Source organism: Saccoglossus kowalevskii, chromosome 9, assembly GCF_978046115.1.
Source record: "Saccoglossus kowalevskii chromosome 9, keSacKowa6.1, whole genome shotgun sequence".
In the NCBI taxonomy this organism is placed as follows: domain Eukaryota; kingdom Metazoa; phylum Hemichordata; class Enteropneusta; family Harrimaniidae; genus Saccoglossus; species Saccoglossus kowalevskii.
This window is the reverse complement of record NC_140649.1, coordinates 16,755,956-16,772,224: the sequence shown is the minus strand read 5'-3', so window position 1 is coordinate 16,772,224 and position 16,269 is coordinate 16,755,956. Positions and strand designations below refer to the sequence as shown.

Genomic DNA, 16,269 nt, shown 5'->3' with positions numbered 1-16,269 from the left:
GACAATTTGATTTTCTATCCGTGGCCTCTGGGTCTGTATTTGTGTTCGTAAATAATTGAGCGTATTGATTCAGTCATGTACGAGACATGACGAATCATCCTCAATAAAATACACACACAAATATTAACTGTAATATGTAATTGAATAAAATCAACTATGCGATCTGTCCGTCAATGTTTCGTCCCGAGAATTTCGTGCATTTATAATTAACTCAGCAATATTGGTCTTACGTTGCATCATGCCATATATTATGAGCTCCTGGTGGGGTGACCATGTCGTACACGCTGCCTGGGGGTTTTCCAGAGTTTCTTGGTTATTATTAGTTATTTTTCGGTCTCTCCAAACAATTGGCTGAAATTAAAACAAAATTAGAGCAAATAACACGAAGGAGCAGAAATGTCAAAAAGCTTGCGCCCGGCTTTTGCGTAGAATAAAACACCGTTGCGTGAGCAAAATGGACACACGCATGCAGAGAGTGCAATTTTAATACAAAGACCGTATAGGAAATGTAAAATCCATTTCAGAAAACTATTACCAAAGTTGAAAATTTCTGATCAATTACCTTGCAATTGAACTAGGCAGGAGAACAAGACTAATTACACCAGCAGACAAAATCAATAGTCGAAATTACATGTAATTATTACATAATTATTATATAATTCAGTGTTCTAAATATAATACCGAGTATTATATTATTTGATGCTAAGAAGCGCAATGTAAACTTTGGAAAACTCAGTGACATTGACATATTTGCATTTTTTTTAATTAGATAACAAATGGCCTTTAATTAATTTTATAGATAATGTATTTGCTCTACCGCATATTCCATTGTATGATGTTATGGAATAAATATGAATGATATATTTGCATTCGGTATTATTCCAGCAATAGTTCAAGTTTCAACACTACACCGTCTCCGCCGTGGAAATATGTATTGTATAAATATATGTATGTCTATGCCATTATCAATTATTTGGTCACTATTTCATCTTTTGCTCCTTAATGTATATTTTTTATATTATTGCTGCATCATTATTTGACCATAATCAACATGTCACACCATTACAACAATATTTGATTTTTATTGTGTTATTATTTGACCGTGTTTAAAATATTTACAGATTATATTTTAATTTTTTACTTCGTTTCAAAATGTAACATTATTTAATCAGTTTTACGCTGTTTTAGCTTTGTAGTGTTATTATCTGATAATGTTTACGTTGTTCCAGCATTATTTGATTATGTTTACATTATTGTTCTATCATTATTATATTATTGTATAGTGATGGTTTCAGCATTGTTTTATCGTTAATGCAAGATGTCTTAATGTCTCCCGACCACAATGAGAATTATCAGATAAACATAAATATGTCCAAAGACAGAATAATGAACAAACTATGATAATATAATGAGCATGAACAGATACTTATATCATTTGGGTTGTTTGCACTAACCGCATCACATATGTCTCACATATACATCTTCGCCAGCCAGGGTTCCTTTATCTGGCCGTCGTCACATCGTCACACCTTGTCAGAATACCCACTGTAACCCTGCATTCACTGCCAAACACAGCGGTGCGTGCTCCGTTGGTTTCCAAGTGGAAGACAAATTTTTTGACGCGTTTGCATTGAAATCGAACGCGAAGTCAGGTGAGCTAAGACGTGACAGAAGAGGGCAAAATATATTGGTTTAAATTCGAAATTGAGACAAGTTGTTGTTACAGGATCGCTGATTGATTGGTCATGTTCTTTTTCGCGCTCAATTAAATCATTCAATTTAACTGAGGTCAAATGCAGGCTTTTCCTAATACGATCACGCACAAGTTTGTAGGGACGGCCATGAAAAATCGGCTTCAGCGAAACCGTGTGAATCAAACGATTTATGCATGTCACGTTGCTCTATGGCTCTATGGCGGTTATTTTGGATATAAAATTTGATAAATATGCCAGTTTCTCGGGACCGGGGGATGGAATACCAAGATACATATCATGTACCAAAACTTACTTTTGTTATTTGATTAAAAATGAAGGGGGTGGTCATTTCTTTGAAATACACTTTGTCAAATTGTCAGTTCACACATGTGCATCAAGTGTTTTAGTGATTCAATTATTTGATAATGCCATTTGCCCCCCCCCCCTCTCTCTCTCTCTGGTTTTACTTTTTTTATAATTGTCATATTATCTACTTGTCTATTATTACAACCTTTGTTTGTGTTTTTGTTTTCAAAATAAAAGATATAAATATTCATTTCATATGAAACTACCTCATATGAAAATCAGTTTTGGCGAAATATAACGTATAATGAAAAGCAATGGCTTTCAAAATAAATTATTTGTACATGGGCGCCACCAGCGGCAAACTCAGTCAATGTTTTAATGAATGCAAACTAATATGTTGGTTTCATACCCATGTAGCTACATGTTGATTGCGCAATCATTGTTGCATGCAGGTATATTTTGAAAAAAAAATGCAAATATACAGATTCAAGATTACCCTCATCAGCTGTGATGTGACCTACACATTTTGGCGTATCGTTCACAATACGTTTTTAATTCACCATATCGTTGCATCCATGTATTATATAAAGGTTAGGACACGAATGAAGTGGTTACCATGGATACCATGAGGTAGATAGAAAGGGGCGAAACTATTATTCAACATGTTTTAGTTTACAAAAGATGTCGCAATTGCAGGCTATTATTATAAAGTGCGAGATAATAGTGATTCCTTAAGGTGGGAATTATAGGGAAACATTTAAATTACCTTGAATTCTTATTGTCTCTAGCATTCTTGATTTCGTGTCTACTGTCTATTCAAAAAGACCGAATCAATTGTGTAGAGGCGTGATTGCTCCTCTTCCCACAGGGGGAAGACTAAGCAAAGAACGCGATCACTTGAAATAACAACGTAGTTTCCGCTCAAGTAATCGACCTCCTCTTTTTAGACATAGAAAGAACACGTTTTTTTTATTGTGCAATTTTCACCAAACCATCCATAATATTCCAGAATGCATATCTGAATAGTGTACTTCGCGCAAAGCTTAGTTCAGTGCGTCTCTGCGAATACTCTAAACTATTCCATAACAAAAGCGGTTTTACGTTTTACCTAGTCATTTCCTTATATTGGCATGATATATTCAAAACTAGTACATACAAATTTCTAATTATAGTGGATGCAAACAAATCTATATTGGTCGCATTTGGATAATTGTTTTCGATAATATTTAAAGCGGGGGGGTCGTCACCTGCGCACGCGCGGGAATTGAGTCCCAAGCGACGATAACAAAAAACGCTAAAAACGCAAAGGTTCATGGGTAGACGCTTGATTGTAAACAATGACATCCTATGGCCATCTGACGCATGCGCATGTGACGACTCTCCCGCTTTAAGATTCGCTGTCACAATCTGAGTGGTTTATTACATGAGCGGCATTAAGATTTAAATACTTTTTTTTTATTATTCCAAAAAGTGCGGCTTGGGAAAATTGGCTCTTTTCCGTGGGATATGAAGGCGAGCGTGATGGGGTGCACGCTCTAACATAGGCACGTACGTTGACATAATAGGGTGACTTGATCTTATGCTTTAAAACCTCTAGTATCTAATTTAGTAGAGGTCCTGAGAGTGCTGCATGTGTCATCCCTTTGGAAGCATACATTGATTATGGCTTTGAACAATGTCAAACCCAGTACTCTGTGTATTGTTGAAGCATGCCGCCATCAGACGTATGAACAATACTAACACATGAGGGCAAATCTTATAATATGTGTTTGTACGTCTGTCCAACATTGCATTTACGCATGAAATTAAAACCATATTCACTCACTTCTTCTTAAAACACTTACAGTGGGAATATATGTGAACAGAAGGTAGTCATGTGATATAGTACAATAACCCTCTGCTGCCTAGCCTCGAATTGACAATCTTCTAGTGTAGACCGGGTGCACCAGTCTTATAGACGTATGTCATATATAATTCATAAGTCTCATAAATATATTACTGTCCTGAAGAATAAGGCTCCTGCCATTACGTCAAAAAATGCATAGGCAAACCAGATTAAACGTATTCAGAAAATCAACATTTTAAGCACTAATTATCAATACCATCATAGTTAGTGAAAGTTAAAAATAGCTTAAAAAGTATATATATATATATATATCCTATCAAATATTGTTTTCGCGATCAAATATTAATATCAAAATATTAGAACCAGTTTAAAACAAATCCAGTACAGGCGCTAATCAATATTTAGTCACTGGTGTGTGTATGGCCGCTTGTGTTGAGGCAGGTACACCAGCAATCGTGTATAGACGCAAGACGCATACACGCAGATATCCTGATGAGAGATTCACCTGACTTTTTTGCCTTTCAAAGAGTGTTCCAGTCTCTCCAGCCATCGCGTTCATTGTTTTAAATTCCATGGTTACATAAATGGGCGGAACAGCAGACGCGCTGAAGGGCGATAATAGAATTGGAAAATTAATATTAAAGCCGATTTCATCTTGAAAAAATAAGTGTCTTGACATTACGTTTAGGATTTACGTTTATTTACACTTTATATTAAACTTACATTAATTTGAGTTGAATTTCATTGGACTTTAGTTATTTTTACTAGATATTAGATTGCAATTTGATTGAGTTTAATTAAATTTCACAATACAAGCGAAAGAATATCACAATGTCGAAAATGGAATCTCGTTATCGTAGTGTTGTTGCTAGATTCATCACGTTCTAATAATAATATTCGCAACTGATGTGTCTATGATTGGCGTCATATGTTTTTGCTGGGAGTTGAATACAGAGAACAGTTTTCGTTGGTTGGTTTCCGTTTTCTCTGATCGTAGGCGACATTCGAATGAACTCATTGCACTGTGTGTAGTTATTCGAATGAATGCTCCCAAAATAAATTCCAGGAGTGGAATTAATGAAGAATTCGTCCCCGAGTACCTAGGTGATGAAACGAAATAAACGAACAGGTGATCAGAACATGAAACATAAGTGCACAATTTAGACGATAGGAAATGGCAAAACGGGAGACTTCTTGATACACCGAGCGGTAGCGAATATTTAACTTCACGTGGTCATTTAATTTGTGATTTATGAGTGTTTTCTAGATAATTATCGAAACATTTGACAATATCAAAATATTGATTGCTGCAAAACATCGCACGCCCCACTGCAACGCGCTGTGAACTTTTCAAGTTGAAATACGACACTCCCATTTATATCTAGTGATATTTTATACACTATTATATCCACAAGTTGGATTGTTTTCTTAATTACAATTTTGCTGTCATGTTTAACTAGTTTCACGAATGTTACTGGGCTAGTATCAGTATTTGCTATTCATTTTTTTGTCTGAATGAGAATGCCATATGTATCGTATATCAACAATACATGCTCATGAGTTAAAGGTTGTGTTAGCCAATCACCAAGATCTATTCTGATATTGACACCTGTATAATGGTAAATAAACTTTATTTTGATATACAAAACTTGTTTACTTGATTTTGAAAATTAAAGAACCAAATATGTATTTTTACTTGCATTGCATTTATGGACTACATTTTATCCGTGAATGAACTTTGTACACACATGTATAGATCAAAAGATCACTAAGGCGTATTGACAGTTTATCATTAACCACACCTCCCGTTGAGGGCGGGCATTGTCAAAGCATGAGATACGTCCAACAGCACGATATATATGCTAGACAGTCTGTTGAACAAATTGTCGAAGATGGCAATAGTGTTAAAAAAATACGAAATAATGGCATGTGTTCAGCTGACCTCCCTTTCGTTCCCCTCATTCATTCAATGTTCGACACCTTCTGTCATGAGTGTTTATTTTGTCGAACACAAATTTACGAAATGGACGGATTGACGACTGATGGATGGGTAGATGAGTGTGCGAAGCCGGGTGCGTAGTTTAATCTAATCTATACGAGTTTTATTCTTTTTTTAATATGTGGCAGCATGTCGACAATTCAGCAACATAATTTAATTAAATTCGGGAACTGGGCGTGCATACAATGATTATGTACGATTACGTTTGAAGGCCATAATCATCATACCAACATTAATATATAATCAAAACAAACGAGACAGATGGCAATTTTTTGATGTTTTTATGCGTTTACGGGGTAACATATGACGTCACACGAATGAAAGTAGTTGGAATTAATTGATTTATTTGTTTTCACTTCAATAAAATAGTTGCTATGATACTGTGAATATTAGCTGCTTGGCTTTCTAACTGCGACTACTAACATGTTGTTTTTTTTTATATTTACAGGCTATGCTGCTAATGTCGAATGATATGTAATCATTCCGCGACAATATATTACTAAATATTCTCAACATGTATATGAACCTGCTGTTTCATTATCATGTCCCATGCCAGCTGTGGTGTGTGGGATGTAGATTACAGTGCCATGTTATCTTTAAACAGTATGTACACTTTACGCATGTATTAACTATGGGAACGCTGAACACTACAGTCTCTCGTCTCCTTGTGTCTTTACTGTTCGTCTCTACTGTGTTTTATTGTGCCATATATATCGCTGGGTTCGACAGCTTGAGGGTGAATTATAATTCATTGTATGCGGCATCTACCATCCATAATACACCACCACAGGAACTTGGTGAATCGGAGTTAACTACTGTCACAGTTCATGGTGGGATTAGTGTTGGATATATACCTAAACACAAGAACAGTACTAAAGATGTTAGCAGTGAGGCGACTGTGTTCAACGCAAGCTTGGCCCGTGTCGTACATAACATTGTAAGCTACTCGTGTTAATCTCATTTTTTTAACTGTAGGATTTCTAAAATCTGGGTTGAGAGGATATTTCTGGGTCAACGATCCACAATGAGGATCACCGACCAAATTGTTTCGCTACAGCTGTTACACACTCTGCGTGACAAAACTGGAATATCTCGGCAAGGAGCACTCAAGAACATACTTTACATTAATTTAACTAGTTCCCGCAGTTATATTTTACATAGATTTAAAGGTCTTTGCTAATACTTAGATTAGAGTAGACAAGACATGTGGTCAGTGAAGTGTACTCGCAAATTAGGAACGGCGTCCTTTAACAATGCAAATCTGTTGCTTGAAATGCACGTCTGATTATGATCACGTGGTACTGTGATATTAGATGATATTGAGTTTCTCGCCACTGTATATCTTCAAAATATGAATATATTGATGACTTTGCATTGTTCATGACACTTTGTTTACATTGTCCGCCATGTTGACTAGGTGTATTGCGCAGATCTCTTGCGCATAATAGAGGGCGACGTTTTCTTCCCGTGTCAAATACGTTGTTTTTTTCTTCAAAATTCGAACTCGCCCCTGCTTGAGGACTAAGAAAGAATAACAGTTCATTAGAGAATAAAAGACGGCGCGCTGGTCATTAATGGGTATTATCAGGACAATATTGGGCAATATGTCAACAGTCCATCTATTGACTTTTTCGGAACCACTGAACATATGGTCTAGCATTGGCGGATTTAGATGGGGGCCGAGGGGGCCGCCCCCTATTTTTAACAACCAACAGAGCTTCGCGCCATCGGCGCTCGCGAACTTGGCCTTAGGCCAACTTATCGGCCCCCTTTTCCAGAATCCTAGATCCGCCCCTGTATAGAGAGACTGTGTAAGGTCCATCTCAGTTTTTGTTGAGGTTTTTTTTTGTTTCCTCCGCTGTTTTTTCTCGTTACAACATCTTGAGAAAACCGCTGAACGGAATGGTCTGAAATGTTCTATGATGATAGACTAATGTGACTTGGTTTACCTGACTTTTCGCATTTTGATTGGTCAATTAGTTCGATAGTGGCGATTTTGAACCCATTTCGGGGGGGGGGGGTCTAGGCATTTTGATTATTATGTTGTAGCTTATTAGGATATTGGCAACATATTTCAAAAATAAATACTTCACAGGTCACGTGACTTGTTCAGAACCGTATTAACGTAAAGGTGTTTTTAGCATCTATGTGTAAAAAAACACGGTGGTCACGTAGTTTAGCCGCCATATTGGATTTCTTCTAAACAGGAAGTAGTTTTTTGCTGATTATCTTTCAACTGTAAGATTTGATCCTTACGTTGAACGATAATTTTGTTTTCAAATATTCCTGGTAATGTTCCAGGTTCTTCGTGTAACGAGGTATTAGTATGCAATAGATTTTTCCACGGAAAAGAATTCAGCCGAATTTTGTTAGCAGTTAGTTTAATCATGTTACTCCAATGGATGGTTTGGCCGTGGCAATTTGTTATTTTTATCCTGATTTGTGGAAATCTGAAAAAAAAACACTTTCTTTTCATTTTGTTTCAAGTCGTATTCAAGATGGCTGCCCCCTTGTACCAAATATCGGCAAATAAATCGAATTTATTATCACGTGCACGCCAGCTGACTGTACGTGGGGTGTTCACGATTACTACATACAAAACACGCTCATTGATAATTTTCCAGATTAAAATGACCAAGATTTCTTCAAGCGATTCGTACAAATGTGAGGAATCATTGGACATTGCTGAGTCACACAATCGTTTTCATATGTCTGTGCAGTGACTACAAACACGACTCATGTATAGTCTGATAACGTGGCGTGTCAACAACGTTCAGCTTACCGTGTTATAATTAATTATATTGTGTTATGCGTCAGCCGTACATAATTAACTGTATTCTGTTTTATTTACAAGACTACAATCAGTTACCATAGAAACGAACAGATCGTGGACCATTTACATAGAAGCCAGGCGAAAAAGAAGTATATCTTACCCATTCATCACTTTGGAAGTGGTCCCAATTTCAATTACCTGCATTTCAGAATGACTCTCCTATTTGCCTTGTACACAAACCGGACCGCGGTTGAAAGTTGGTTCTATATCCACTTCAGTCAAAAACGTTCACTGGGTTGGAAATTTTTAAATGAAACATTTGATATTGACAAGATAAGGAATTTAATTGACGTGGCGTACATAGATGAATTCAAACGTGAATGTAACAGCACCGTAGATATGGTTATTATGTGGCCTTCGGATAGGGGTGACCGAGTATTCTGGTTTAATAAATATCGGGAACTATTCCAGAAGCTGCACCAGATCTACTTACCAGTATTGACTGACGCCATTGTCACATCTGACATCAGCGAGATGTTGAGACGTATTAGAAACGTTCGCTGTGTTGCTATGTACAAACCCTTGGAATTTTCAAAGTTAACTTTTCCGCAAAAAGACGAGCTACTACGGAACATTGACGTCCATCTTGATCGGCCTATTCAAGTGCAACACCTGGCTGACTTGCTCAGTCAAACTGTCTGTGGCGATCGTCCATATTTGGCATTGCACTTCAGGACCAAGGAGGAGGAGTGGTAAGTCTGCTTAATAATAAGTCATCGAACCCATATAAAACATGACTGTTCACATCACGTACAATAATATAACATTACAATCACATATACAATGATACTTGTTCAACATTTTAAATACGCGTCTATGACGTTTGTTCTAGACAATTACGTATTTAGACCAAAGATTTGTTTATACAATTCTGGTCCGCAATCTGCTCCAGTCTGAAATATTATCATCTAAATATTATAGCATTAAGTCTTTTACTCTCAAGTCGATCTCCTTGTGGTGATGCTGGTATGTTGATCTTAGAATTTACCGAATTATTGTCTTGTCTGTACTTATGTATGCAGCGAATTAATTATTTTAATTACATTAATTAATAGTATTTACATAGGCGACAATGTTTGGTTCGATGTCACTTATATCCCAACCTTTAGTTGAGCTTAATGATTGTCGGTTAGCTTTGAAAACAAATGATCAATCAATTTCGAGGGTTATAGAATGTAACTTGGTACTGTGTCTGATTACATGTAATTTATATTACCAAACACCAGCGAACAGTTGACATTTTATTATCAATGTCAATTTTTCAGTTCAGGAAAAAAAATGTTGAGGAAAGCGAAAACGTCTGTGGCCTCATTCCATTAGTCACATTTAACCGAACTTTCGCCAAACCAAAATCCGACAACGGGATGCAAACAACACTTACTACGTAAACGCCGTGGATCCGGAGTTACTCACCAGGGGAAAATCGGCACAATCAAGTTTTACCGTTTGAAGTCGATTACTGTGCAGTTCTCCTAGTTGAATTCAAAATGTATTCACCGTAACACCGAATTGGCCATTAATTAATTAATATATAGACCTATTTATCTTTCCTATTTTAATTAATTAGGTGTAAATATAAAATAGAGAAGTGTAATCCACAGAAAGTTTTAGCCACTAACGAATCAGCTGAAAGAATCGCAGAAGATATTGTGAAGTTGATGGCAATACGAAATATACCATGCATGTATATTGCACTGCCGTCTTACGCTAAAGTAAGTATCTGCAGTAATGCAGTGTTGATGATTGGCTGCAGAAACGTCATCACAAAAGTTATCTCGTAAATGAGAGTTGAGCCTCACAAATAAGTATAAGCAATAACGTTAAAACAGATTTATTAATTCGATATAATTGTTCCCTCAGTTTTATGAATAGATACTTTGATACATTCAACCTTAGAAATTAGGTATGATATGACTATGCACTCAACAGTCTCAATATTGGTTACAAACTCTACGAGTTATTTTGGAAGACATGGATATTTTTTTACTAATAATGCTATATTCGCCACATTCAGTTATGTTGCATATGACCGTTCATCGGTGATGTCTTCAATTCCAGTGTAATATTAATATATGTTTATGTCATTAATTCAAATCTTTGGCTGGGCTGTTGTCGGCAACCTATAGCCCAGCTGTTCCATCAACCAGTGATCCATTAAATTTTCAAGAGGTCGACAGCACTAAACTGCCGCATGGCAGCCCAAGGCATTGACCGTGGTATTGTTTAGGTGAAATAAAAAATGACCACCACAGCTAAATTGCCTAGACAGGTTACAGTTCATATCACAAACATCGGCGACTTACAAATCGTTTGATATTTTGTTATAAAAAAGAATGTTAAATATATTCATGCCAAGAAAAGTAGAAGACTTTGAAAAAAATCATGTCCAATTTACGTGAACTATTTACAGGACATTAAAAACCAGAAGTTGCTCAATGGCCTCGTCCTAAAAAACATATGAATTGCTATTTACCGAATGTCACGCGTTTCATGCTGTTTTGAAGCTTCTTGGTGACGTTAATGTTGTTTGTGTGCTAAGAAGTAGAACTTCATAATGTCAAACTGAAATGGTGTTTTTTTTTATTTTCACTTAGAATTATAAACATATTTTTGAAAAGAAAATGTCCAACGTTTACACCAGAAGAGATATAATGCAGAGTAATTCGTCTTTGTTGGCGGATATCGCACGTGACAGTTATATAATGTCACTATTGGAACAAGAATTGTGCATACGTAAGCTTTTTATATATTTGCTTGTTTATTATATGGCACGCCCTCTAAAGACAATGTGCGTATGTGGATGCAAATGACTCTATTAACGTCGTTTATACTGATTTGATGTGTGGTCGTCCGTTACTAAAAAAAGATTACGTTTCAAAAGATTGTCTAAATTCTGGATGACGAACGGCTACACAAGTTGACAAAGTCTATCGGAATGACATTTCTTACGTCACTGTGTCGTCAAGGTAGTTCTTCGTCGCTAGAGGGCGCTTACTGTATACTGTACACGCGCTAGTATATTTTAACTACTGTCGAAGACTTTATTTTAGCTGGAATTAATTTTCGCTGAAAAGGCTTTTTGTGTGTTTTGTATGGAATGTATTTCCACTGATTTTTGATGAGTTGAATGTGAAATATAGGAAAAAAGTATATTCGCTGGATTTTATTTTCACTGAATCATTCCTTCACCGAAAATAATAAAGTATTCTACAGTATGTGAAGTAGAAAACTGACAAGAAGACACCATACCATACAAGGTAAAATCGATGTCTGCTACAAGAACAACGTTTAATCATCATCCATTGTTTCTATCAAATACTATATCTAACTAAATTATTTAAGATCTTCAAAAACAATCAAAGTAATTTACGGCTTCTCTTTAATTGCAATATGTATCCCACATTGTAGGAGTATAACGACATTCTTTATATGTTCTACAGGTTCCAAGCTATTTGTCGCATGGGTATTTTCATATTGGTCCCAAATGGTTGTTATGAAAAGAGAGATAATTTCAGCAGAATCGATCAACATAAAGGAACTAGCAGGCTGGGACACAGAACATTTACATTTAGTGAAATGAAAAGAAACAAATTACATCAATATCAGTTATTTGAAGAGTTCACAGTGACTTTATTTACCAACGTTTTTCGGGGTTGTCCTAGAATTCTTACTTTGAACTTGAAATGGACACCCCCGTGTTATGTTGTATCAAAAGATGTAACGCATCGATCGTTTCAAGAACGGACATCCCAGGCTTTGGTCTGTTAGCTGGAAACATAATCACAGCACTTCCTATGATCGGATATCCATGATATTACTAGTATGTCGCATAAATGATTAAAATTGACACTTGGAAGTGGGTAAAATTCGCCGTCCTGTTGATTTGGGGGAAGTTTATCAGGTGGTTTGCTTTTGCTGGACAATCTGCCACAGTTTCCACTATATTAAAACATGTTCAGTGATGACGATTCTCACTGTGTTTATGAATATTACAAGACTGTGAACACAAATATAGTATCGTCAAGAGTTGTTCGATATGCCTAAGTACACGTCCACTCAGACGCACGTGCTACATTGAGAATATAAATACATGTACATCCATGTTATAGTAAAGTAAATTACAATTTCGGAATTTAATGTGCACTGTATTGTAATAATAATTTTGTATTGCCTGGAAATAATAAACATACATTTTTAATATAATAACACTTTTTCGAATATAAATGTACAGTTCTAGAATTTAATTTAATTTTTGAAATACATGTATTTCCGTATTTTCGGTGAATATTCAACACCCGACCTGTCATAGTATATACGGGCAATTAATTGTCAATGCAAATTTGTATTTCCAATGCGACAGTCTATTATAAGGCATTCATTGGTCTACATCACGACTGGCTAACACATACATGTCTGGGTTGAGACTCAATAAATGAATCCTGTAATTATATAATTCGGGCACGTCTGGATCTAAATGAAACCCCTTCCCCCACGCGCGACCCGGGCTATATTTCTAACTGATCTTTTTTTATTCGATCAATGTTTGTAGGACCTTATTTTCTGGTTGACTGTCAATTTGCTTTCAAATTTATCACTATATCCACATCGTTACATTAATAATTGGGCGTTACTACAGTTATTTTAATGATTTATTACAAATTTTATGAATTTTATTAAGGTTAATATTTTATTAACAGAGCACACAATAATATGATTCATAATGGTGCGTATACTGAAATTCAAATGCAAGTGACTTTGGTATTCTTTGAATATATAGTCGAACACAAGCATTTCTGCACACACGCCTTCTACGGCCATAGAAGGCCGGTCGTAAGTGTTACATATGCTGGACTCTGATGACAGACGCAGGAATTATATCTCTGTCAATTTTTAACAGAATATAAGTTTCCCATTTATTTTGGCGATATTATAATTTCGCTATATTTAATGCTCGAATTAAAATTCATATCGATTGATACATTGTAATAGAAAACTGACGAAAGTATTTACTTCTGAGCATCTACATTACACACTATTACAGTACTCCCAGCATATGAAATATGCGTATGTCAGCTGCGGCATACATAATTCAGTTTTTGATAATCTCTTATTAATCTTTGGACAGTATGTACACGTTAATCATTGCGTATATTAACTATGGGAACGTTGAACGCTACCGTCTCGCATCTCCTAGTGTCTTTACTATGCGTCTCTACTGTACTGTATTGTGCCATCTATTTGGGACTTGATCGAATAAATTCCGACCATATAGAAGGCTTCGTCATCAAGAACGTAACAACGTATGAACTTGACGAAGTAGAGTTAACTACTGCCCCAGTTCGCGGAGTGACTGGCTTTGGGTATTCGCGTATTCGCAACAGCAGTGACACGACCAGTGACACACCTATGTTAATTTCAAGCACGATTACTGTCAACCATAGCTCGGTAAGGTACTTGCTCATAATGTGTAAATAAAAACAAAAACGCTACTCGCCAGAGCTTTGAATTACTGTCGTATATCTACTATATATACTAATTTTCTTCTACTTTATTTCAAAGATTACTGTCAGCTACCATCGAAACAAGCATGATATGAATCATGTACATATTAATCAAATGAAAAAGAAGTATATCTTACCCATTCATCACTTTGTAAGTGGTCCCAATTTCCACTACCTGCATTTCAGAATGGCTCTCCTATTTGCCTTGTACACAAACAGGACCGTGGTTGAAAGTTGGTTCCTTATTCATTTCAGTCAAAAAAAATCGCTGGGTTGGAGGTTTTTAAATGAAACATTTGATATTGACAGTCTGAGGAATTTACTTGACGTGGCGTACATAGATGAATTCAAACGTGAATGCAACAACACTGTAGATATGGTTATTATGTGGCCCTCAGATCGGCCTAACCTTGAGTTGAATTATAATAAATATGAACAACTTTTCGCGGATTTGCATCAAATAAACCTGCCAGTGCTGTCTAAAGCAGTTATCTCATCGAACATCAGTCATATAATGACACGTCTAAAAAATGTACACTGTGCCGCAATGTATTACCCATGGGACTTTGCAAAGTTTACATTTCCACAAAAGGATAATCTGCTTCGGAAAATTGACATTCACCTTTCACGAACTATTTCAATGCAACACATGGCTGACTTGGTTACTAAAATAATCTGTGACGGTCGTCCGTATTTGGCATTGCACTTCAGGGCGAAGGCAGAGGAATGGTAAGAATGGATTTACTTTATATATATTACAGTACGCCCCCTCCCCGCCCCGTGTAATGCACATGTGCTTTGAACACATGCATCTGATGAATCGACATTAACTTATCAATATATCGGATCTCGATCTTAAATGTAAATATTATATATATAATATAATGATTTCAATAAAAAGTAAGCTCAAGTTCAAAATGGTGACCTCGTGTGCAGGTGGTAATGTGGCCTAGTTTTTTTACTGGTGATCCATACCCAAAACTAAAACAGTTTTATTCTGTACAGTCAACGCGAGTGTTCCCATTCATCCCCATTGTGCCATGAGAATTGGTTAATCTCTGAGACATGAATATGTGTAATGTGATGTAATGTAATGTAATGTAATGTAATGTAATGTAATGTAATGTAATGTTATGTAATGTTATGTTATGTTATGTCATGTTATACTGCATTCATTTTGTATTACTTGAATACAGTTGTTCATTTTTTAAATATTGTTTTGGCCTATACCTTTTTCACTGATATGCTCGTGAATATATATGTATAAAACATCCCATTTAACTTCTTAGTTGGGTACAATGTGTTCATATATCTTGATGATTGATTTGACCATAAATACAGTTTTGTATTAAACACAATTCAAGTATCTCTTCAAATTTGAAACCATACGGACCATTCATGTTATCTTTAGTAAAAATGAATGACCGCTACGCGCACTAGCGAAAGGTTACACGTTCTGTACAAATCACAACTCGGGGAGAAAAAGGTTTAGTCATACCCAGTGGTATTGGATTATGCTAATGGGAAGGCTAAACAAACCCAATTGATGTTTAATGTTTCAAATTATCTATTTATTAGAACGGGTGCAAGCCGAAATATGGTATTCTCGAGAGCAAATATCCGGGCATTTTCACCACTTGGTGACCACAACCGGTAAAAACAACAGTCGAAAACTCTTAAAAACAGTATAACAAGAATACGCCTACTTGTGCAACATATATAAATTTGGTTCGGGATTGTCACATAGTTGAGTCTGTGCTGTTTTCACCGGCTCTTCGACCGGCGTTTCACAGCAGCTTACACAGAGCCCATAAAATAGTAGTGTGGTGCACGTCTTGGCAACATAGAACGGTCTGTGACGTATCTCCACGCGGGGAATAGATTTATTTTCATCAAGTTGCGCAAGCGCGCACAGTGCATATTTGTCAGTATACTTCCAAAATTCAGCCAATGGAGAGGCTATAAACATTCCATATGATGAATCTTCCTAATCATGATTACACGTGATGTCGGCTTCCACTATGAAAGAAAGGGACATCGTTGATGCTGACAAAACATAAAGGGAGTTCCGTACAAAAATTGTATTGTAT

At 36.2% G+C, this 16,269-nt stretch overlaps 1 protein-coding gene across 1 annotated transcript; it reads left to right on the top strand.

The window, feature by feature from the left end:
• Nucleotides 1-6,410: 6,410 nt before the first annotated feature.
• LOC146738911 (uncharacterized) lies at nucleotides 6,411-12,884 on the top strand. Its single transcript, XM_085503756.1, has 5 exons — nucleotides 6,411-6,448; nucleotides 8,700-9,370; nucleotides 10,246-10,390; nucleotides 11,273-11,411; nucleotides 12,119-12,884. Exons 2-5 carry the CDS (start codon nucleotides 8,829-8,831, stop codon nucleotides 12,256-12,258), a joined length of 966 nt encoding a protein of 321 aa, XP_085359882.1. The 5' UTR covers nucleotides 6,411-6,448; nucleotides 8,700-8,828; the 3' UTR covers nucleotides 12,259-12,884.
• Nucleotides 12,885-16,269: the final 3,385 nt, after the last annotated feature.